The sequence below is a fragment of the Grus americana genome, chromosome 14 (genome assembly GCF_028858705.1).
Source record: "Grus americana isolate bGruAme1 chromosome 14, bGruAme1.mat, whole genome shotgun sequence".
NCBI classification, from domain to species: domain Eukaryota; kingdom Metazoa; phylum Chordata; class Aves; order Gruiformes; family Gruidae; genus Grus; species Grus americana.
Genome location: NC_072865.1, coordinates 3,383,917 through 3,408,665, shown reverse-complemented (window position 1 = coordinate 3,408,665; position 24,749 = coordinate 3,383,917). Strand labels below are relative to the sequence as shown.

Genomic DNA, 24,749 nt, shown 5'->3' with positions numbered 1-24,749 from the left:
ACCTTGTTCTGGATCAGTCTGACAAGGTGGTGAAACACTCATTTCTCTTGAGGCACAGTGTGGCAAAATTGTAGGTTCAGATTTTTCTGAATGTTGTGGAAAAGTAAAAAATAACAGTAATTAGTTATTTTTTTGTAGACAGAAGCATAATTAACTGCAAGACTCACACCATGAGGAGTTCAAAGATGTAACCTACTTGAGTTTCACTAGGAATTTCACTGTCTGTGTGGAAAATACAGAGCTAAATGTGGTCTTAAAGGATATGACTATGCCACAAGGTCAGAAGTTATTAAAAAAATAAACTTTAGCTTGGCAGATTAGCAAGAGATGATGTTATTGCTTCATGTTCTTTGCATTTATTTGTTCGAGATTATTTTGGGAGCATTAAGAAAGATGTGCGACAAAGTAAGTTCTTGAAAGCTGTAACTTTTCAATGAATAACACTGCTCCTTCTACAACTTTAAGTACAAAACTAAGAACATCTGAAGACGGAAACCTATGTAAAAAGGGCAAAGACATTCTGGAAGAAAAACAAAACACCTGAGTTAGGTCATTCAAACAAACCGATGTCTACTAGGAGAGTATGACAGCAAGAAACTGAGACTGACCTATGAAAGCAAACATTCTTTTCCCCTTGCTCACTATGTAATTGTTAACTTGCTTCAATAGTAGGCAAAGAATTTAACAATTTAGACTCTGAATTGGGACAGTTCAGTTTAGAACCCTCACTGAGACAATTAACACCTATTAATTATCAAATCAACAATGACTTTTCCTAATGTCAACAGGATACATTTTGTCCAAGTTTTGACCCATTTAAGTGAAAACATTTTTGTTTACTCATCATGTCTTTTGGAAGTTAAGGGAAATCTTGCATTGACCAATACCTCTATAATTTAAGATGCAAACTCCAATAAAATACATAATCCATTACAGAACACAGTACTGCATTTCTTTCATTCCTTTTTATTGCATATTTGTCTCTATCCCACTGACATCTTTTCCTCTAGGTAGAAAGCCAATGTCCGAGTACACCAAGGTAGTTGAGATCCACAACTAGCTTCCTGTATTTTGCTGAAAGCTTATAGATGACCTTACTTTTCTCTTAAAAAGTCTTAATATACCCAAATCAAAATAAATTGCAAAAATAAATTGCTTTGAAGAAACACAACACAGCCTTTTTAATCTAAGCACTACACGGTGGTACAACCAAGATAATGTTTAACACTCACGCTTAAGCTGAAAAGATTTATCTGTAAGTACCTAACACCAGCAAGCGCCCTTGTTCCCAGAGGGACACAGCAATCGTGCTCAGGACTACGGGGAGCAGCACAAACACTGCGAGGCCGAAGCGACTGCAAACACCCCCCACCTCGACCCCCCAGCAGGCCGGACGCCCTGGCCGGTCCCTGCCCCCTGAGGTGCCGGCCCTCGGCACACCGGGAACGGTCCTCCTGGTTCTCCCAAGCAGAGGGGGCAGGCGGCGTCGTGCCAGGCCGGCCACAGAGGCCCCCTCACAGCAAGACCCTTCGCTCCCGCCTCAGGGCTAGGGGCGGATAGGACTGCGCCGCCCCCCGCACCTCAAGCGGGGCCTCACTGAGGAGGGCGCCAGCCCTCAGCAGCACTGCTGGTCTCACGCACCACAGGCCCAGCCGAGGCGGACGGGGCCGGCCATGCCCCCCCGGGGCCGGGACACGACACCGCGCCTCACGCAGCAGGCGGGAAAGACCCTTCCCGGCAACCCCGTCCCGCGCATGCGCCAGCAGCCCCTCGCCCGCCCCCGCCGCTATGTGCCGCGCGGCGCTGCGCAGGCGCAAACGCATCTCGACTCCATCCCGCCGCCGCCGTCCTGCCGGTCGAGCTAGTCCTCCCCGGGCCAGGCCAGTGCGCACGCGCGGTCCCGCCCAGAGAGTGCGCACGCGCCGTTGCCTCCCATGGCGTCTCCTTCCCCCTCCCCGTAGTGGAAGCCGAGGCGGTGACGTCAGGAACGGCGGCCATTACACGGTCTGGTGCGAGGGAGCGGGCGGCAGAGCTGCAGCACCGGAGAGCGCCGCGCCGGCCGCCCGACTCGCAGCGTTCCGGGCCGCTTTTGTACCCGCCCGTCTGTTCTGCCGCGTCGCGGCCGCCGCCGTTGGGAGCGGGGATCGCAGGGGCCTCCGGGGTGGTGCGGCAGCAGCCGGTGAGGAGGGGGAGAGCGGGATGGAGGAGAAGGTCTTCACCAAGGAGCTCGACCAGTGGGTGGAGCAGCTCAACGAGTGCAAGCAGCTCTCCGAGGGGCAGGTGAAGAGCCTCTGCGAGAAGGTGAGGGGCGGCGAGCGGGCGGCGGCGGGGTCGCTCCCCGCTGGCGGGTGAGGGGCTGCGGGGAGGCGGCGGGGGGGCGGCAGGGGCCGGGGCGCCGCGGGAAGGCGGCGCCCGGTGGGGGAGCCCGCGGGGTCGGGGCGGCCGGTCGGCGGGAAGGTGAGCGGCCGGGGAGCTGGGGAAAGGTGCTGCCGGGCGGGGGTGGCGCCTCTCCGCTGGGTAGGTGGGGGGTCTGCGGGCGGGACGTGGGAAGAGGCGTCGGGGCGAGCGGGCTGGGGCTTCTCGGGCGGCTCCGCGGGGCTGGTTGGCGCCCGACCCGGTGGCGGGGGTAGCGGGCCAGGGAGCCGGGCGAGCCGCGGCCCCTCCGCGGGCGGATCCGCGCCCCCTCTCGCTGCGCTGGGAGCTGGGCTCCGCCTCCCGCCTTTTCATCGCCTCCTAAAATGGCGCCGCTGCCGGGATTCTCGGGAGAGACCCCCGAGAGCGGCCGCCATCCCGAGGAGGGGGGAGGCCCGGCCCGGCGGCGCTGCCCCGGCACTTCCTCCTTGCCCTTCCCTTTCCTCGGGCCGCGCTCGGCGCGGCCGCCCCCGGACGGCCTCGGCTGAGCGGGGGGGGAGCCGGGTCGCGGCTGCCGGTCTGACCGGCCGTCCTGTGTACGGAGGGTCGCGCGTAAATCGACGCGTCATACTCTCATGATACAGTTAAAATTTTAAAGGAACCCCAAAAGTCTAAGTTATTACAATGAAAATAAAAGCTTATGGTAATCAGTTGAAAATTACACGGAGTAAAGAGCTGCTGCTTGAATGTAACAGCTTTGATTTTATTTTTTTAAGGATATAAATAAGCACAGACGCATTTATGACTAATTGAAGAGTAGATTAGCTTTGGGACTTTGGTTTCGCTGAACAGGATTCTGGGTTTCATGAAATTCACAGAATAGGCAGTTGGGATCCCATACAGCCGTTCATTTTTATGGTGACGGACTGAAAATGTTGTGACTTAGAGTACTGTGTTGATTGAGTCACAGTTTAAAAAGGTCTTAAAATCAGCCCGGGATAGATTGCCTTTTGGAAATTCAAAGAAGAAATTGTTCTAGTAGCATACAACTGCATTTGCCAATTGGATTCTAAGTCTGGATGTAACTTAATAGCTGAGTGAGCTTTTTTCAGTTACTGAAGGTTTTATGTATTCCTACATTTCTAGACTGAAGGAAGTAATATTTGTGGGCTGTTTGGGAGCTAGAAATGAAGGAATATGGGAAGTTACTGATGTACTGGATTCTAAAGAAGCCTGTGTACCTGCCACGAGAAGTAATTAGAATATTTTAAATTTGGCTTCATGCCTTCAAATGCTACAGCATGCTGTTTTGGAAGCAAATTGTTTCCAGAGGATCGTCTATGAACTTATTAAAGAACTTGCAGTGGTTTTGGCTAGACAGGTTCTTGTTCGAGTCCAAATTTTGGTTGACTAGTATTCTAGCAACTTGAAATTGTTATCACTTGATGCAGTTTGTGTATTTTAAATTGTGTTGCAAGCAAGTGGCAATGTCACTGCCTGACTATTTTTCATGTGTCTCTCTAATGACAGCAGTCCAGCTTCTTCCTTGTATTACTTGGTTGGAGAGGCAAGTATTCCCCTTGCCATTGTTTATTTATTAACTGATGCTGATACAGGGTCCTGAATACTGCAAGAGCGAGTGTGTTTTGTAGGGTATGGTAACTTGCAGGAGCAGGAGAAATATCCAAAAGCTTTTGATCTGCTGGGTGTTTTCGATAGGTGAGGAGTAGACATACCACTAGAAATTCCTTACAGAAGATACTGTAGTCCCAGTCATCGCTGTTGCGCAAGGCAACATTTTCATTTTTTTCCCAGTGAAGAATGGAAATGATCTGTATTTCTGTATAAATGCATAATGCTCGTCACCAAAATAAAGATGGATACAAGGAAAGGTTTCAGAAAGTTGTGTGTCTAACTGCTGTGCTTTGAGACAAGAGACCAGAAGAATGCATGAGAGAAGTCTACCTGAAAAATATAATTTATCAGTAACCTTTTTGCCTCAAGTTGGGTGGGTATGAGCCAGCTTCAGAGCAAAGGTAGTATTTCTCCAGGTAGCGTGATACACTGTGCTTGAGCTGAAATTCCCTATCTCTGGCTGGTTTGTGGTCAGCACTTTGCAGTGTACAGCCACATGGCTGTTTACGTTAAGGAAAGATGATTTGCTGCTGATAACTACAGGTGGATTTACTGGGACTTCCCTCTAAGAGTAGTTAAGTTTCTACATGGCTGGTGATGCAAGGGATTGGAAGTAGGCCCTTGAAGTCTGAGTTTTCCATCAAGTCCTCTCTGCCCCCTCGAGTGGGAAGCTGTGTTGGTGAAAGCAGGGTTGTAGTTGAATTCCGTGCCCTCCTGCTGAGGGACAGCATTCGCTTTAACATGCTTCCCGAACTGACTCTCAGAAACTTTGCTGTGTTGTGCTTCATGTTTTGATTGTCTTTAGTTTTGTGGATGTAATACACCCAAAGGTTATGGTTTTCCATTAATAGCTTAATGTGTTAAGGACAGCGTCAAATATAGCTACTGTTCCAAAGGACAGGTAAAGACCCTATGAGGTATAAACTGTTGTTCTTCACCATGTTGAATTGTAGCTAGGGCTAGTTAAAATAAACAGATAAATAAAAAAATCTTTGTGAGGGCTTTTCCCCCATAACATTATTTGATTGGATGATCTTCCTGACTGGTATTTCTTGATCTACTGGGACTTCATGTGTGCAGACCGGTGCCTGTCTAAGAAGAATAAGCCTAAGGGCTCTCTTGTATTTCAGTAGTGATATCTAAAGAACATAAAGCTATTTACAAACATGATAATGAAGCATGGCCATTCATGCATCCCAGTTACTTTCTTAGAGCATCTTACATTATGCCTGGTTACCTGGGCGATGGTGGTAACCGGGCAGAGATGTCTTCTAAGTCTGGGAATAATTTGTAACCATGAATAATACATAATACTTTCACAGATGATTTGAAAAAATATGAACCTCAGAGTGGCAGTGAAGTTATTCAAGGTTTAATGTGTGCTGTTTATTTTATGTTGCATCAATGCGTGACCAATTGTGCATGTTATGCGTAAGGATTTGGTAAGTGTAAGTTCCGAAGAAGCGGTCAAAACGTACACTGTATAGTCACTGTTAGGTATCAGCAGTGTATATCCTGTTAACGCCGCATTGTTTATTGACACGTGTCTGTGGACAGAGGAGAAAGGAAGTCCTTTATTGCCAGGTGAGGGTTTTTCCACTGGCTATTTTGAATGAAAGGATGCTGTTTTGGTGTACTGTTCTTTTCATACTTTGTGAGGGTAGAGGGGAATGGTCTTGCCTCTTCGCTGTTGTGTATAAGTGCTTTTTATCACAGGAGATGGGGGTGTGGCACATTGCTCAGGAAAGTGGGATGACAGTCTAAAAATGCCCAGAGGAATGAGTTGAATTTATGGATAGAGTCTCTCCGTTGGTTATTTCAGAAGGTATCTAGTGCTGGTGGAGGCAGAGGTATCAGAGTCTGTCCCCTGGAAACACTAGTCTGTCATTAAGTGGGTTTGAACATGATATCCAGTTTTTAGAAAGAAGACAATTTGGTCATACATGCTCTGTAGAATATTCAGGTTTCTCTTCCTGTGTACTTGAATTACTAGTAAAATATGTCTGAATAGACAGTGCTGCTGTCCAGAATTTTTTAAACTGAAAGGCTGGTACTGGTAAAGGTGTTCAAGAAACCTTGATTTGAGCCCTGTCTCCTGTAGCTTTTGATCTGTAAGGATGATCTTGGTTACATTTGCTTTTTGATTTGTCACCATTGCTAATTTTCATAGTATAAATATGTTTCTGGGCCATACTGTTCTCTGGTGTGTACCTTGTTAATGGTGTATCTTTCTAATTTTTTTTCCTGTTGCAGGACTTCTACTTTTGTTTAACACCAGATCTTCCAAGTTAGATTTTCTGAGACTGATTGCAGATGAGAACTAACTAAACATCCACGTACCCACTGCAGGAGCTGCTTGAACTGGTTCAGCTTATGTTAAGTGCCTTAGTTCTGGGAGGGCGGTATGTTACTGGTGAAGCTTTCTTTTGGGTCAAAAAACCCCCACCAACCCTGCAATCAAAGTCCAGTTCCTCTGTTGCATAGGAGCGGCAAGTTTTGTGAATCTCACTCCTGTGTTTCAGGCTGTTACTGCCATGAGATGTCTGCCCCGCTGCTTTTTCAGAGAAAGGCATCTGTTCCCTTCTGCTTTGTCTGCTATTGGGGACTTACTTTCTTAGCTGATTATTTTTGGCCAGAAGTGAATGTTTTAAACTGTCCCCAGCCTCACTTGCAAGGGCTTTTCCATAAGCTAGCTTTTGCATTCCCATACCTTTACATGTAAACATCACATAGAACTAATCTTCAAACTAGGGTGATTGTAAAAATTAATGTTCCTGAAAAACCTACCCCAACAGAATTCCCAGCTAGTGAGAGTTTCCATGCAGTGGGCTGTGTATCGGATGAGTTCTGTGTCCCTCCACTGCTTCCCCTGGCAGAAGAAGAACGTGGGTCTGGAAGGCATGGTGTTGCAGTTCCTCCTTGCTACTGCATTGGCTTCTGGATTCACTAACGGAGAAACCCTTGAAGTATGGCCGGTGGCGTGAGGGCTCTCTTTAGTTGTTCAGGGGCTGCAGGAGACCAGGAGATGGTTTAGGGCTCCTTTGCTGCTGCTTTGTTGAACATACCCAGGGATCAAGTCATTGATGGGTGCACATAGTTATACCTTCTGTCTCTGAAGATTTACAGGTGTATTGTGAAAAGCTTTTTGTGATGTTTTAATGACTGTGTTTCACATTATTCTGGAACACTTCCACAAAAAAGATCCTTTCGCTCCCAGTGTTCTGTGGGTTGTTTTTTTTTTTTTTTTTAATGGTTGGTAATATAAAATGGAAATTGTCTCTTTACACAAAAGGCATTTGAAGTGTCAACCTTGCCAGCCTTCTCACCTAGTCCTGATTATACTTACAACACTTTGATGTGCGTGTGAGAATTTAGTTTTGTATGTGCCAATTCTTGTAGCATCAGCAGCTAATTTTTTTCAATTCTAGGAAATTCTGTAAAATTGAGTTGTGCTGGTGTGGGGTATTTTTGTTTGGTTTTTGTTTTTAATTACAACATTAGTTATGATCAAGTGGGAATGAAAGATATTTTTGTGTTGTTTTAGAAGTTATTTTGGGCATGGCTCAAGGTAACAGAAGTAAGCACTCATAAGTCAGAGCAAGTTCCAATATGAGTTCTACCGATTTAAGGCTTGGGACATGGATGAGGCTGTAGATTGATGTCCTCTTCCAAATCTCCCTGTGGTGGGGCTGTTGCCTCCTCAGGTCTGATGGCAGCGCTGCTCTGTGATTGCTCCCTGGCCCTTTTCATTCAGTTGTCTGGGTTGCTGTAAGTGGTGTAATAACCTAACCTGGCTGGCTGTGTCTGGCGTAAGTTAAGGAGGCCTTGTACAAAAGGCTGTGCAAAGGGTGTCAAAGGAGCGGTGATTGAATTCCCATCCTTGCTTAGGGACCCTTAAACACTACACCTGTATTCAGTAACACAGTTGTTGCCCTCTGCTCCTTTTCTTTAGGCAGTATGTTAGACTGGAAAAACAGTTTTATTTCTGGCTAAAGAATAAATACTGGAGCCCAACTGCTCAGCAGTCAGGTCTCCAATATTTTGGTTGGGTATATCAAAAATCCCTTCCAATATAGGTGTTTGCCAGTTGGCTTTGAAGTACATTTTTTGAGTTTGACATGTATGCCTACCCCAGCCTCTGATCAGTATCCTGACTGTACCTTTAACATCACCATCACCGTGCCTACCTGTGATTGGAGTTGTTTGAGCAAAAGAGTTGAAAACCTTTTGAGTTTATCTGCAAGTCCAGCCTCATGTATCAGGCACAATTAGTTTGGGAATAGCTTTAGCCTATTTCTTTTTCTTAACAACTTGATACAGAATTAATTCAGCTTGTTCCTACAGATGAGATGGAAGACTGTCTCTGTGTAAGTGGTCAGCTTCATGCATTACTAGTGTTGCTGTATTTCTTGGAACTCCCATGTAGAGAGGAAGGCATCTGGGTTTCCTGAGCTATTTGGCCTCCTATATTTTTTTAAAAAAGATTTTTCTAGACTTTGTTTTTCTTCAAATTAAAAGTTAAAGACACTAAGATCTTTTGTATGAAGCAAAATAATGACATTGAGTTCTTTGAGCCCCTTCCTATCCTCGTTTTCCATCTGATCTTGTCAACTACTGATACTTAAATAGCAGTTCCCCTTCTCCCAAATCTACCTCTGAGGGAAAGAACACTTTTCAGTTATGCTGAGTATGTAAGACTGCTAATGATTTTTCCGGATTCAAGTTGAGGGGACTATCAGGGCTGCGAGTGATGTCAGTCATTGCTTTGCAATAGAAGGGAATAGAGGGTTATTTGGCAAAAGTTAACTGGCTGCATGCTTTCTTGTAGAGCTTCTAGAATGTGCAGGAGGAAAAGGAAGGTGGTTGTCTCATTTAATCTTATACGCAGTACTGGCATTGGGATTAATTTTTTTGGTTGGCTAACATCTTGTGTTTAACTGGACTCTCTTCTAACCAAACAGGAATTGCTAAAAGAGTAAGGGAGCAGTTGTTGCCGAGTTGCGAAGAAGGGTCCTTTGCTGTGTGTTGTCAAATACAACACTGATTGGATTTTATGCTTTTTTGGTTAGTTAATTGCCTATTCTTGTTCATTGACAAAATAGTCATCGATATATAGCTACTATATTTTCATTTTGTGTACTCTGAATTAAAATAAAACTTCTGAGTTCATTTGTTTGTTCTATTTGCCCTATCCTAAGAAAATTAAGGGCTACAAATATGTAGTGACCACATCGTGACACAGGTGTTCTCAGGAGCTGCACTGTGACTCTTTGACCAGGCATGCCTTGTTTTCCTTCGCTGAGTTCTAAACCTTCAGTATTGCTGGTAGTGAAAGAGCTCAGAAACAGAGGTATAGGTGCTAGTCACAAAACCAAAGAGAAAGCAGACCTATTATCTTCTGTTTCAGTCCTGGGAAAAGAGTATTTTGCTGCTGTGGCTTCTGTGTGGATGGAAATCCTGTTTTTACTTACTTTGAGATACTAAATAGTTAAATATCAATGGGGAGCTTTGTATTTTAATTTTATTCCTGCTTACACATTCACATTGCACTCCTTAGTGGATTCCGAAGTTCAGCATACATCAGTTTCCCATTTGTGTCATATGTAACCTGACTGCTGTTGTACCTTCTTCACAGAAGGGTGATACTGGAGGCCTCATTTCTCTAGTTTTGTTTAAAATGTCAGACAATGAATGAAAATACCTTTTTCTGTAAAAATGGTGAGCCCATGTCTCTGTCCTCTGCAAGTGAGGGGTGGGGGGAAACCCTTGAAGGAAACAAATGCATTGACTTTGCAGAAGACTTGCTGACTGTAATGGATGACTTTGCTTGGAACTGGAATCTCTTCCAGGCCATGATGTTTGGCCAGCTGAAACCAGTATTCATCCCAATTAGCTGATCATTGTACCTTTAGTCACATCCTGTGCATCTTGATGACAGGAAATTATGGGTGTGGTTGAAGTCTTCGATCTCGTCAAAATATCTTTATGGTAACTACAAATACCTATTTTTTTTTTCTCTTGGTTACAGTGTATGCTTCTCAACATAGAGTTTACTAGTCAGCATGGTGGGTTGCAGGTGTGAATTCTGGTCTGCCAAGAATGATACATAACCATCTGCAACCATGGCTTTGGAGCTGTGTTGTCTAATTAAAAGAATGGTTATATTTCCTTACTGAGCTAGTGGTAATCTTTTGGATAAGTGCTTTATAGCACTGGTTTGCTGCTGTGCAGCAGTTGCATTATTCTACAATTCTACAAAGACACAGTAATGTTTACTGGGTGTTATTTGTTTTTTAATGCACCCCAGTGTTTTTCAGGGTAAAAATTTGGTGTGAGTTGTCAGAGCTCCTGCTAGAATGTGTGGGTCTCAGAAGGGGTAGGAGTGATTGAGAAATAACTGATGTGTTCTGGAAACATAAAGGAATTTGGGTACAGGTGAATTCAGAAGATTTTTCAGAAATGGGCCACTTGAATTCTGTGAGGCAAGGTTGGTGATATACTCTGCTCATGAGGGAAACTCACTTGTAAGCAGTATAGAGTTGAGAGAGGGGATGGATTATAGCCTTATGGCACTTGACTCTGAGCCTTAATCATTGGCATATAGCATAAAAATATAGGCAGAGGGAAATAGGAGATACCTCTGCATACATACAACCCCCACACCTCATTAAATAAAATTGTGAAGTTCTGGAAGTCATATGGTAGTAGCTTTAATGGTCATATGTTTTTTTTAAATTCTTATCCCTGACTGTTCATTATAAAAAGCAGAGTTGAGACTTGGATCTTGCATTGTCTTAAAAACAATGAAGCTAATCTTTGTATTTTAAGAACGATGTTTTGCATAAAAGATGTACTTTGTAAACAAAGGCAACAAAACAGTGCTTTACTGTTCGTCTGGCCATTTAGAAGATGTGCAGCAGTCTGGGAATGTTTTAATTCTTAAATATGGGGTTGTATTTTTATGCAGTACTACTTGCTTTACAATGAAGCAAAAATTTGTTGTTTTCTTGCGTGTTTCAGCAAATACTTGTTTTATTCTTGTTGTTTTGGGATTGTACAAGTTGTCTCTTTCCAGTGAAACAGCTGAGTGAGCCAGTATTTCAGATATGAAGTAGGAATGAATTCTGGTCACTATGACTAAGCTGAAGTGTATTTGATATTGAACTTTGAGATTGCTCTAAGCAAAAGATGTGACTTTCCACCTCAGCAGTTGTTGTTTATGACAGCATTTTACTTAGTTCTTCTTACACAGCTGTGTCTTATAGCTGCATTGGGGTTTTTTTTGCATTAGACTTTATTGGTGCTTGCCTGTAAAATTAGTATTTATCAGTCTGAAATAATTAGCTCTTTTCAGTCTGAGTCTGTATCTGTTTGCACTTGGTTTTGAAAGCTGAGAGTGTGTAGTGCTGAAAAAAATAATTAAGCTGATTTGGAGGTAGGGTCTTATAATTGTAAGGTCGTGTGCTGTTGACATCAAGTTTTTGCTTAAGTTTATTCATCTTTTTTAAATTGTAGAATACCACCACAAGTTAAACTTTCTGTGGTGTGAGGTCCTTATGAGGATTGAAGACATACAGAACTTCAGGGCTCTCTTAATATTAAGAATTGTTAAGAACTGAAAAAAGACTGAGAAATAAAAGCACTGCTCAAGAAAAATCTGTTTTGGAATTGCATAATTGTTTATCCTAGTGATAGGCGATGAAACCTGGACGTTTCAAAATGTTGGTGTCAAAATACTGCAAAGGTATTGCACGGTTATCCTTCTTGGCAATGGGTCACTGGGTTTTTTGAGGTAGAAGGAGTCGGGTCTGTGTCTCTTTCTAGTTCTCCTTGGTTTAACCAAGGAGTTCTCTGTCTTGTGTTGAAGGCAGCTGAAATGCTCTGCTGCTTCATCCCTGTGAGGAAGCATAGGAGAGCTGCTGGTGGGATGGATGGGGATGGTCAGGGAGGGAGTGGCGTGACATGGCTGAGCAAGTGGTGTCATTGTGAATCTGGGGGAAGGATGGCTAAAGAGGGAGTGGAACCAGGTGAGGTTGCACAGGGCGATGTGTGGTCCAGTACAGAGACAGACGCTTCAGTGATATTGGTGTTAGCTTATCTTTGTGAAACCTGAATCGTGAAATTGTAATATTACATGTACTGTTGTCTTAACAACTTGTGTTTTTATTACGTTACAGTATAGTAAAACAATTTTGGCTCTACCCTTTTACAGGAATTAATTTAATGTGGAAATTTGGGGTGTGGTTGATGGACCACTTGGTGGTGGCTTGTTTTCAGGGTGGTGGTTTTTTTCTACTTCAGCTCTGTGGAAGCTCTTTCATGGAGGCAAGTATACTGCTTAAGCACTTCAGTATATGCCACTGTTAATGCTATGGGACATGATAAGACTGTAAATGGACTAAGCAGTTCGTGAGGCAGTATTTAATGAAACTTATTTCAGAATGTGGAAATACTGAAATCCCTGTGCCAGCATTCCTTCATTGCAGGGTTTCAATAGAGATTGCTGTTTTCGAGTTGACCTGGAACAGTCTTTTTCCATCAGAGTAGCTGTCGACTTATCTACGTGTTTGGTCATATGCATATCTGAGTGATTTACTATTTCAAAAACTGAGGCAGCAACAACTCCATTGCTGAGAATTATGCCATTTTAATCTCAGTCAGCATAAACGTTGGGTATCTTTGATGAAAAATGAATGCTGCATTCTTTGTGTAATGCTTCCAGTGTGTTAAGAAAATAAGGCAGTAGAAACCATTCTAAATTAAAGAATAGGGTTTTTATATTGAAACACTGTAAGTATCTGCAACGTTCTCTGTCAGAAGGAGAATTAAGATGGCTAAGGTTGTTAAAACCCCTTCAAAACATCCGGTGAGTGTCACTGCATTAAAATGGACTTAAGTCACGCTATCTTAAAATAAATCTACACTTTTAGCATCTACCACAAGCCAGCAATGACCTATCTTTAGTACTCGGCACGGCATGAGTGGAAACTGTCATATGAGATTGACTTTTGATGTAAATATGTCCGCAGAGTGGTTTAACCGTGTTCCTTGTGCTGTAACATCAAAAGCTCTGTGTTGCGCAGGCTGCTTAACCAGGGTTGCATTTTTGCATTTCTTTGCAGCGTTGAATGAAACATTGCATTTTGTGAATCTCCATCATGAAGCTGCGTGTTGCTGCCGCTTTTCTTGTTTGAAGTGGTGACCAGGGTGGTTAGCCTGGACAATGTGCAGGACAGTGAGACCGCTTTTGGGGCAGGATGTCAGTCACTGTCCAGCTCATGGCTTCATAAATAGGGTGGAAACTTGGACACAGCAGCATGGTTCTTAGTAGCTTGACTCATGTCAATACGCAGTATTTAATTACTGTTTAGATTTTAACTTCAAATGTTTCTTTCCTAACCTTTTAAAATCTAATGCTCTTCAGATTATGATGCATTTTTTCCTGGTGTCTCAAAATACTTCTTTGCTTAGCAGAACCCCCCCAAGAATGAGTATGCTGCTTTAGTTGTCAGGTTACGTTTGAGAAAGTTAAGAAAAGTGACCCTAAAATGAATGCGGTGTTGCTCTTCCATCATAGTGGTGTATGCTTCAGGGTATTTTGGATTCAGTGTGGCCTGTGCATCGGTGGTATTTGGTGCTGTTTCTGCAAGTCTTGTAGGCACCTTTGGTTATAAAATAGAATACAGTTTTTATATATTCTCTTGTCATTCTGGTAATGAGGTAAAAAAAACCCAGATCCTTTTTGAACAGGAACATTGGTGGTTGAAAGGCATGGAAATCTTTGTAGAAGTTAACTGGTAAACTTGTTACTATTTATATTTCTAATACCCTCCTGGTTTAGAAAATTATTGTGGCGTGTGTTTGGTGACTCTTCTGAGAACAAACTAACAACTGGCAATGTGATGGTATGATTAAGGAATTCTTGCATTATTTCAAAATCACCTTTCTGATGCTGTATTTTACCTTGTGCTTCTTCATATGAATTGCCTTTGTCTGCAACTTTTATGTATGCAATTTTGTGGAAGAAATGAGGATGACAAAGATGTTTCCCTACTTAGGTTTATAAAGTCACAACTCTCTGTTACTCGTGTGTGCTTAAACACAAAACTTTTTCAGAAAGCTTGTGCAGGTGATCCACCTGCTCTGCCATTGCTGATACCACTGGATGGTAGTTACATTCTCGCTTCTGCTTCATGTAGGACTCTGCCCTTGCATACAAAGCTGTGTGTATAGACGGGTGGCAAACAGTCTTCTGAAGGAAGATGATGGAAGTTGTAGAACTCCCCGGGAGCTCTTGCTAGCTGATACGGCTGTGCTCACCTGCCTGAGGGAGAGTCTCACTTTTGACCATGTCTGAGTTCAGGCTTTTGCAGGGTTAGAGAGGGCATTGGCATGATTTTTAGATTTAATTTTTCAAAATACTTCCTAACTTCTTCCATGAAGCAGAAAACAATGATCATCACTGCTGGAACTGAACTGTTTTTGTAGAAAGTCTGAAGTTTGTCTTATGCTGGACATTAATCCTGAAATACCTTCCTCAAGGAGGGGAAGAAAACACCAAACCAAATCTCTGTTACTAACACAGGGTGTATAATGAAAAATCTTACTTTAAGTAAAGAGAAACTCTTACCTCAGGTGCTTCACACAAGGAAGGGACAAGCATCCATAAAGAGAGCAGTTAGTAGAGAGCTGGAAGTGGTAGAGCGTACTTTGAATAAAATGACTGTTTGTAGACAAATTGACAATTTATGTGTTTTTTTGTTTTATAGGCTAAAGAAATTTTGACAAAAGAATCTAATGTACAGGAAGTACGATGTCCGGTCACAGTCTGTGGAGATGTCCATGGACAATTTCACGACCTCATGGAACTTTTCAGAATTGGAGGCAAATCACCAGACACGAACTATTTGTTTATGGGGGACTATGTTGACAGAGGCTATTACTCAGTGGAAACAGTCACATTGCTTGTAGCTCTTAAGGTAACTTTTCTCAGCTGTACAATTCTCTGTAAAAATATATAGGTACTATGCTAACTATGCTTTATTACGATTTGTACTACATCAGTATTATAGGCACAAAACCTGAAATGTTGCCTATCTTAGTTTTCTAAGATACTTCTGAAAAAAAAATTAATGTTCAGGTGCAAGCCTGAACTCTTTTAAAATGAGCGCTGTATTTATTTTTTACTTGCGTAAATGGCAATCTCTAAGAATTTGCTTGAAGAGATTGGCTTAATGCAGAGGCGTAGTGAAATCCTCTAGTAACAGTGAGTAAAATTTGTGATTAACCTCAAAAGTATTGGAAGCTGAAGATTTGAATGAATTCTCCCTTCTTTTCTCAAAGGTTATAATTGAAGATTCATCTTAAAAAAGGGTTTGGGTTTTATTGCTTTATTGACATATGATCGGGGGTGAGGGGTGGAAATTCTGGTTTTCTGGGGGAAGACATATGTATTTTGATGCCTCTAAAATTTATGTTTAGGTCCGTTACCGTGAACGTATCACAATTCTTCGAGGGAACCATGAAAGCAGGCAAATCACACAAGTATATGGTTTCTATGATGAATGTCTAAGAAAATATGGAAATGCAAATGTTTGGAAATACTTTACAGACCTTTTTGATTACCTGCCTCTAACTGCCTTGGTGGATGGCCAGGTACGTTGATATTTGACAAAGCTCTACATTACTAGTTGTAAAGGGAACTATTAACGCTGTATTCTGTCAGCTGTCAGTTTGAAAGGAATTTCTTGCAGATTTTCTCCTAAGCATTTATACTAAAAAATTATAATTGCACTGATACAATGAATGTAACTGATTGAGATAATCTTCATATATCTAACTCTTTCAGATTTTCTGTCTACATGGTGGCCTCTCTCCATCGATAGATACACTGGATCACATCAGAGCACTTGATCGCTTGCAGGAAGTTCCCCATGAGGTACTGAAAAATAATTTTCTAAACTCATGGGATTCATGAGTCAGCATTGGTTGGATATTTGAGTATGGAGGCTGAAAATGGGGTTCAAAACAACTTAGGAATATGAAAGTGCCTGTTCTAGTGTTTTGAAGGAAAAGTAAGGAGACATGTTCTTACCTAAAGAAAGAAACATATCTTAGTGTGCCTAGAGTCTCAACAGGTATGACTTATGATATTGGAGGTGAGAACTACTTCTATGAAAATACTACCAAGAAGTTAACCTGGATGAAGAATTTCAAGTGTTAACTGCACCACCTGTTGTAGTTGATAGGCATTTTTCTTTTAAGTCTTAACGAGGTGCTGCAGCAAGTTGTGCAGGGGTGGTGTGTGTGCAGCGTTTTTTTGGATTTTGTTTGGTTTTGGGTTTTTTTCACTCCGTTTCTGAAACATCATCTACATCTCTTATAGGGTCCAATGTGTGACTTGCTATGGTCAGATCCAGATGATCGTGGCGGCTGGGGAATTTCTCCTCGAGGTGCAGGTTACACATTTGGACAGGATATTTCAGAAACCTTTAACCATGCTAATGGCCTTACGTTGGTTTCCAGAGCTCATCAGTTGGTAATGGAGGTAAGCAGGATAGCCTGTGTGTTTAAATTTTTGATTGCATAGTCCGTCCATTAATACTGTCCTCTGTGTCAGAGATGTGTGTGTGCTGCTGTGACAGCTGGTGATCCAGCTGAGAGCCTTCCAGAAACTCTACTTTGTCAGTATTCATGTGCTACTAAAGGAGTTTCTCAATGTGACAGGGGAGTAACTCTATTTTGGCCTTCTTTCTGAAAATTTACAGTAACATCCCAAAACAGACTGTAGTAGTAGATGTATTGCATTTCTGTGTAGGTAAAAAGGTTTATAAACGTAAATGCTGAGTCCCTTGATAAGAAAATGCACACAAATACGTGTGCCTTGAAAAAAGATGTATTTTTTCCTTTTTACCTTGGAAGTGTGGTTTTGTTCTTAGTCTCTAGTGGTTTTGGTGATCACAGCTGAAGATCCAGAATAGATTGTGTACTTCAGAATTGCTGTTTTAATTTTTTAATGCTAATGCAATGGAGAATTCTTGCTGATTTTTTTTTAAACATATGTTTAGTTCATGCTTACTAGTAAGAAGCAACATATGAAGGCCAAAATTCCTTTTTATGCTTTTTCTGTCAAGAAGAGAAATAAAGATACAGCCTTAATCTTATTTAAAATGACATTACAAATGCCACTTAGGGGGTTGCGCATTAAAAATTCAGTTAGTAGCCATATGGTTATATGGGGTACAACAAATGAACTTGGCTGTCATAATTATTTTATTTTCCTCTCCAGGGGTACAACTGGTGCCACGATCGGAATGTAGTAACAATTTTCAGTGCTCCAAACTATTGTTACCGTTGTGGCAACCAGGCTGCAATTATGGAACTTGATGATACTCTAAAATACTCCTTGTAAGTATGTTTAAAAATGAGATTTACGTTGCCTATGATTTTAAGATAGTTGCTGTACCACTAGTTATAGCATTAAGGTATTGTGTATGGTTTTTCCTGTTATGCTTTTGGGAGGTGAGGTGAATGTGGAATTGTTGGGTTAGTCACATCTAAAGTCTTAGAGTCAAATACCAGGAACAGTTGTGTTTGACATCTTGTCTGTCAGGTTAAAGTGAGACTCCTCGGTTTTGTTTTGTAAAACTGGAGTTTAATGAAATACTGTAGAGGGATGTGATTTGAGAGTAGGAGTACTCTGTCACATCTGAGGTAATGCCCTCCTGTTGGTCAAGGGCAAGAGACTTTGGGAATCTTCGAATTCTTCAGATGTTAGGATGGTGGCTTCTATAATGAGACTTCTAATTAACTACCTCAGCAGCAACTTTACTAGTAAGCCAGGCAAAAACATTGTGTAATCTGCCCCCTTTGGCAATTACTGGAGACGTTAACTTTCTAAACATATACTAATGTTTGACCAATCTGTGCGTCTTAAAGCTAAGATTCATTTCTCTCCAGTCCTTAGTAGTAATCATAAGAGGAGTTTAAAATATGGGGATTATAGATACATATTAATAGAAGAAGTGGAAGAAGTTGAGCACTTGTTCTAGAAGACTTTAATTGGTTGAAAAAAACCTTGGAAGTACCTGTTTTAAGACCACTGCTACTGTATTTCAGGTATAAAACATACCTTGGATGTAAACTGAACTCGTGCGGTTTCATTAATATCTGTGCTTTTCAGTTTGCAGTTCGATCCAGCACCACGTAGAGGTGAACCGCATGTTACTCGTCGCACCCCAGACTACTTCCTGTAAAGAGATTTTAGACCTGTACAGTATTGCCATGAACCATATGTTGACCTAAAGAAAATGGGAAGAGCAACAGTAACTCCAAAGTGTCAGAAAATATTTAACATTCAAACTTGTTTTCACATGGACCAAAAGACGTGCCATATTCAAATACAAAGCCTCTTGTCGTCAACAACTGTGACCACTTTAGAATGAACCAGTTCATTGCATGCTGAAGCAACATTGTTGGTCAAGAAACCAGTTTCTGGCATAGCGCTATTTGTAGTTACTTTTGCTTTCTCTGAGAGACTGCAAATAATAAGATGTAGACATTAACACCTCGTGAATACATTTAACTTTCCATTTAGCTATAGCTTTATTCAGCATGACTGTAGATAAGGGTAGCAGCAAACAATCATTGAAGCTTAAAGAACATTTTTAAAATAAGTACCAAGGCCTCATATTTGTTCTGAAACTGTTTGTTTTATTTTCAGGGAATACTGTTTAATTTAATTGTATTGATTTTTTTTTTTGTCTGCACTCAGTTCCCTTTTCCACTCTTTGCCCTACCATGTTGTCCCTTGTAATTGTCCAAGGATAGTGAATTACTTTGAACAGAACTGTTTTTTTCTGTAAAACAATGTTACTGCAGGACAGAGCTGCAGTGTTTTTCATAATAAACTTGTGAACTAAGTATGGAAAAATGTCAAATCCTAATTGCATCTCAGGTCAACTGTGGTTTAATAAACTAACATGTAGCTGGATGGGTTTTATAAACTTGCATAGAAATTTCCACCTTAAATAACTAAAATGGAGGTGATTGGAGTGTGCTGGAAAACTCTGACCTTTTGAATTCTGTCCCAGGGAGGTGCCTGGTCACTGATGTCATGCAGCTGACAACAGAGCTCGCTTAGTACTGACGTGTTGCTCTTTCCTTCTCGGTGCTCTACTGAAATACTCAAAAATGGAAGAATATAGGATCACTGAATTGATTGAGCATGGCTTTTTTTTAAAGTGTAAATCTTAAGTCTGAGTTACTGACAATGTAGGTGCTAATACTTAAAATCGTTTTCTGAAAAACTGAGAATAAAACCAGTTTTCAATTTATTAAAGGAAATAACTTGAAATTTAGTACTACGTGTATTGCCCAAGCTTCCACTCTGAAAAACAGCAGTATGTGTTTTGTGTTGACTTCTGTTAAAATCTTTCCTTTCTACTAATTTGTTTCCTAATTTGAATCCTGATTATTTTGTTCAAAATAGAAATTCAAATTTTATGCCTTCCTAAGGCTTGTGCTTGAAACTTACTGGGCACATCTTAAAAAGACATACCTGGCTGGTCTTTTAATAGAGGACTCTTGATATTGTTTGAGAGACTTTAAATTCCTTGGACACAATGTAGACTCTGCAACAACATAGAGGATTGATTTTTTTTTTTAATTTTATTTTTTTTTACGCTGCTTGTTTCTAAGGGAAAATACAGAAATTTTGCAAGTGCCCAACTTACCGGGAGGCCTAGTCCTAGACATGCGTTTTGGGGCGCTCTCTCTTTGCTTCTGGAGGACAGCGTAATTCTCTAACTTGCAAAGAAGGTGCTGTGTTTCAGTAAGCATTACTGCATCCTTTTGAAAGCCTTGAGTGGTTGCTGCTTTTTCTTCAGCAAAAATTCAGGCTCATCCTGTAGGTTGGGTTCCAAATGGTTTCTGGAGAGTGTTCAGTCTTCTGCAGTTTGATCTCTTACAGGAAGAAGTGCATCCTAAAAATAAGTGCATCTGAAGTGTCTTTTTTTAGCATATCGGGAACTTCTCCTTTGATCACTATTAAAAAAAGAATCTTTTGCTGTAGAGAGTGGTTCACTTTAAATTCCTTTTGCTTGCCATTCTCTGTAAACGTTTTTGTAGATAGAACTTTGTGCCTTAATTGACACCATTCCTTCAAGTGTAATGACTTTGCCCTATTTTCTGTTTTCCCTGGTACTTTAATTGGCGCGGCTCATGCCCTGCTCTGGGGGGAGCAGTCAGTTCATTTACACGGTTTCTGTACGCAAATGCAAGCAGCTGCTAGTAAAGTCAATGGAAAATGTTGAAAGTCGCTCCAGTTCTTGCGCTTCTCCCCGCCCTGTAATTATGCTGTGACTGGCCGTTTGAAGATTTCACTGAGAATATCGCATTGTGAACAAAAAATCCTTCCTCTGATGGAGGTTGGCCACCTGCAGAACTAACCAGCTAAGAGCATGTTTGGAAGACTGAAGAGGAGAAAGAAAACTTCAAGTATAAATAATTACTGTCTGATTTATTGATAGCTGAGTGATTAAGTTCACCTGAGCAAAACTTCCTTTGCATCAAACTGTGATGACGCTGGCTGCAGAGGAATGAGCATAATTAGGATTTGTACTTGTTTTGGCGTTGATGTTTCCTTCTTCACTACAGAGACTGGTAAATTCTGTGAAATGGCAGTTGAACTACTGTGTGTGGTAGCTCAGTAACATGATTTTAAGCAGGATAGGTAAAGCCAGCGGGTAGTGGAGGGCTGACACTGGGATTTGACTTGTCAGAGGCAGTCATGAATGAAACTCGACATCTTTCTACGAACCGCTCTAAGACCTTCCCCTTTTTTTCTCTGTTTCTCAGCATTTGGGTAGAGATAGTAGAATCCTGTTGTTGGACAGGGAGGTGGGGTGGGGCTGAGCTTCCCACATCACATTTTACTTAAGTCCTGCTTAGCGATGTCCTGTCGCTTGGCTGTTTCTCTGAGTTCATATATTGGACTGAACACCCTTTGTTTGTGGAGGCCTGTCCTTCTGAACTTTTTAAAGTCAAAAGTGAGGCCCAATTACACTCCTACATGGGAAAACGTTCAGTAACTTTGTTTTTCAAAGGAAAAATTAAATTAAGTGTATAGATTTGTCAGTTTTTTTCCCTTCTACGTTCCTTCTATGCCTTCCCTCTGCCTGTTCAATCCCGTGCTCTCTTCCCTCTGCCCACCGCCTCCTCACCGCAGCCCCTGATCTTCTGCAGAGCCCCGGGGAAGGGGTCGGCTGCCGCAGCAGCGCCGATGAGGAGTGCTGCTGTGTGTGGAGGTGGACGTTTTCTCTGAGATAAAGCACCACGTGTGTGTGTCGCCTTGTGTCGGATTGTTTCCAGCTGCCGACATCTGCATACAGGCTCCGTCTCCCTGGAAGGATGCTTGATGCACGGGCAAGCAAAGACAGATGGAGCTGGTTACCTCGTTCTTCCCTGTGTGTCTGGATGATAACAGAATAAATTCTGCCTTGGGAAAAAGGGGGTGAGTGTACAGAATGCTGATGAAAGCTTTGACGTTTCATCTGTCCGTGTTTCAGTCTGGTTAGTATCAAAAGTCCATCTGGAAATGTTAGTAGAGAAGGTGAGAGTTACTGATACCTGCTAATCCGTGCTTCCACCTTCCCCCTGAGGGCAGGTTTTTGTCTTTTTCAAACACTGAAAATCATTTTCATAAAGTAATTTGTGCATTAAGAGCCTGGGATAAAGTCTTTGGCAATGTAGAAATTCAGCCTGAATCTTAAAGGCAAAGGATTTCCTCATGTACAATAGAAAAACAAAACTGTTACGCAAGTGCTAGGTTTATTTTGGGCCTTTTTTCATAGTTCAATAAACACATTCCTCTGTTTTCCCCCCTCACCCCTTCACTTCCTTGGTAATACTGGAGTGCAGTTCCTGCTATGGGAGGAGTGGGGGGGGGCTGAAGAACAAACACGCTTGTTCATTCTGGAAAAACGGTCTGTAAGAAGAGGCAAGTGTGAGCAAATCACAATTTTGAATTTCAAATCAAATGCTGCTCCAAATTCAATTCCCTGAAGGTGCAGCTCTGCTCTCACCGCTTCCCTACACGCCTGTCACACACTGCTCTATCACCTACTCCTTAATTGCTGCTCGTTTTGTCTGTACGCTGAGCACTCATGGACACCTAAGGTACGTTTTGCGGGGTTTTGCGTGATTAGAGCAAAGTCTGACATGAGAGAAATGGCTTTTTAGTATTCAGTGTTCTTTGCAACTATGTGCATGCTTTATATGAGCTTAGGTTTTGGAGCAAAATGTTTGCAAGTGGCAGTTTTTGAAGTCTTGAGGAACGCGTAGGGTGCCTCCTGCATGCTACGGCGATCACCGTGCGGAGTTTGCAAGTTCTAGGAGAAGGCTGGAAACAGGTAAAGTGTCCAGTAAAAATTACACCGGACTGTAGAAATCTTTCAGTACCCGTGAATGCACTAAAAAAGCCCTGCAGAGTAAGCAGTTCATGAGTCAACCCGCTGCGGTTTTTTAAAAAGTTATTTTGGTGCTCTAATTCATTTGGCTCTGCTCCTTTTGGATGAGAATAAAGGCAAGCTGCTCTCTTGAGCAAGGGACTGGAGTTCTCTGGCATATACACAGGGAAAAAAAGGCTGAAACAACACTTTTGGCTTTAAATTAAGCAGTGCTGCATGGTTTAGCCTTTTAAAACCTGTGCTGTGGCTTAAAAGGTTTATTCTTTAGGACGGGTTGAACTACAGCTCCTGATCCCTTCTTTACGGTACGCGAGACTCGGGGATCGGTGGTTATCCTGTTTGCTTGTTCATTGAGCTGCTGTGAAGCTGTCGAGGCTTTGGTTGTGGTTTGCAAAACATCAGCTAGAAATAAGGGGGGGAGATGTTCTGAGAACTTGAAACCAGGAGCGGGTCAGCGTTGGTTTTTGCTGACTTTGCCATCGGCTGCATCGTGCCAGCCTGTGCCGCCCTGGGACTGGTGACGGAAGAGGAGCAGCGTGATTAGGGGTGAGTATCCTGGATGGGAACACAGGCAGGAGCTTCTGATAAGACTGTCCACTTTGCAGATACTTGTATCGTTGCTTAGGGTTGTATAAATCAAACTAAACCTTTGCTATTTGGTCATCTTGAGTTCTGTGTACATCTTCCTCATCAGATTTCCCCTAAACACAGCTGTGTTTTTTGGAGGGGTTGGGGTTTTTCCTGATTTTTATTCAATATATAAACGGTCTTCTGAATTATGCGTTTAAAAACCAAGCGCTGAACTGTCAAAGAGGAGTTTAAACCGGTAATTGCATGATTGATCGGGCTGAAAGGGTTTAGCCTGGCTCCCAACTGCCTTTATTTTTCAGGAGTTTGATAAAACACCACCACCACCACCACCACCCCCCCGCCTAATCATAACTTCCTGTGAAACCACCTTCTTTATCGCAGCAGTCAGTGCAAGAGCGGTCAGTGATCACTGCTCTCATCTCCTTACTCTGTAAAGAAACGGGAGGCCCTGGAGGAGCCTTGTCTGGGAGCATCCCACGCCGTTCATTCCACACCTGACCCACTTTGCAGGCAGCTTCGCTCCTTTTCCACGGCTGCGTTTCTCCTCGGGGAAGAGGAATGGAGCCTGGTGCTGCTGAAGCAGGGACCCCTGCCTCGGAGAGGGGGTGTCTGCTCTCCTTTCTTCCCTCTCTCAAAGAAACCCCTGGTGCTGGGTTGTGCCTTGTGTCGGGTTGTGAGTTTATCCAGCTTTATAGCCCAGCCGTCTCGAAATGGCTCCGGACTGTCCCTTTCCCCCCGCAATCTCTTTTAAAAATGCTTTGAATTAGCCTGACTTCTGAAACACGCTATATTTATTCCCATGGACTTTGAAACCTCAAAGCAACTGCTCTTTATCATCTGTGGTGTCAGAACCAGCCTAGACCAATCTGCTTTTTGGACTTTGACCAGCTCCAAGGTTGATGACCGGTGCCATGCAACCCCGTACAGCCGACCCAGTTCGCTTACTCACGCTTGGTTATCAAGGATATTCACAATTTCATGCGTTGCCGCTTCAAGTAGCTCTTTACACCATTTAAAGCAAGTCTTGCTCTTTCCATTCAGCTCCTGGAATAACCATGAGCCCTGCGGACCGCTCCGTCCCTCGGGGCGAGCCCCGGCGCCACCGCGTGGTTGTGTCCCGCGTGTCCCCCGGCGTGTCGTGACCCGGGGAGCTGCTGTCCTGTCGGCAAGGCCAGGTACACACACGGAATGTGCCGCTCTGTACCCTGGCAGCCTGCCCAGGCTGGAGCTGGGGGGCTCTCACCCCGCTGCATCGTCCTCGGGACGAACGCGGCCGCAGCGGGTTCCGAGAGCACGAGCGGTACCCAAATCGGTCCGTTTAGGTACGTGGAAGTACGGTGAGGGCGAGGGTAGGAAATAGATGCTGCAAATATGCTTGAGGTAGGTGTGTTATTATTTTAAATCTTTTTTCTTTCCCCCCTATCTTTAGTCTTTAAATTATCCTGAGTCCCTGTAGTTATGTAAGGGGAATATGAGTGATGTTAGAAGAAGAAACAGCTGATAAATAAAAAAAAAACCCCGTTGGTGTCTGTTTGACAGGATTTGGTGGTTGAGTTCTGTCAGTCTGGTGGTGGGAAGTGGATTCCTGTCCAACCGGGGGCTCTGCCACCCAGTGTCTTGCGTTGCTGGGGTACAACTTGGAGGAAAAGCGACACCTTCTCAAGGATGCTCCTGTAGTACCAGCCCTGATGAAGCGGAAACACA

The 24,749-nt window shown here is 42.8% G+C and overlaps 1 protein-coding gene across 1 annotated transcript; it reads left to right on the top strand.

Annotated features, from left to right (window-relative positions):
* Positions 1–1,970: 1,970 nt before the first annotated feature.
* Positions 1,971–18,919, top strand: PPP2CA (protein phosphatase 2 catalytic subunit alpha). Its single transcript, XM_054841366.1, has 7 exons — positions 1,971–2,301; positions 14,757–14,966; positions 15,469–15,642; positions 15,836–15,925; positions 16,373–16,534; positions 17,276–17,394; positions 18,170–18,919. Exons 1-7 carry the CDS (start codon positions 2,200–2,202, stop codon positions 18,240–18,242), a joined length of 930 nt encoding a protein of 309 aa, XP_054697341.1. The 5' UTR covers positions 1,971–2,199; the 3' UTR covers positions 18,243–18,919.
* The last annotated feature ends 5,830 nt before the right edge of the window (positions 18,920–24,749 follow it).

Excerpts from the sequence above, each read along its gene's own strand:
- PPP2CA (XM_054841366.1), top strand. The coding sequence starts at position 2,200 with ATGGAGGAGAAGGTCTTCACCAAGGAGCTCGACCAGTGGGTGGAGCAG. Across the intron at positions 15,643-15,835 it reads CTGCCTTGGTGGATGGCCAG|ATTTTCTGTCTACATGGTGG; the intron begins GTACGTTGATAT and ends TAACTCTTTCAG. Across the intron at positions 17,395-18,169 it reads GATACTCTAAAATACTCCTT|TTTGCAGTTCGATCCAGCAC; the intron begins GTAAGTATGTTT and ends TGTGCTTTTCAG.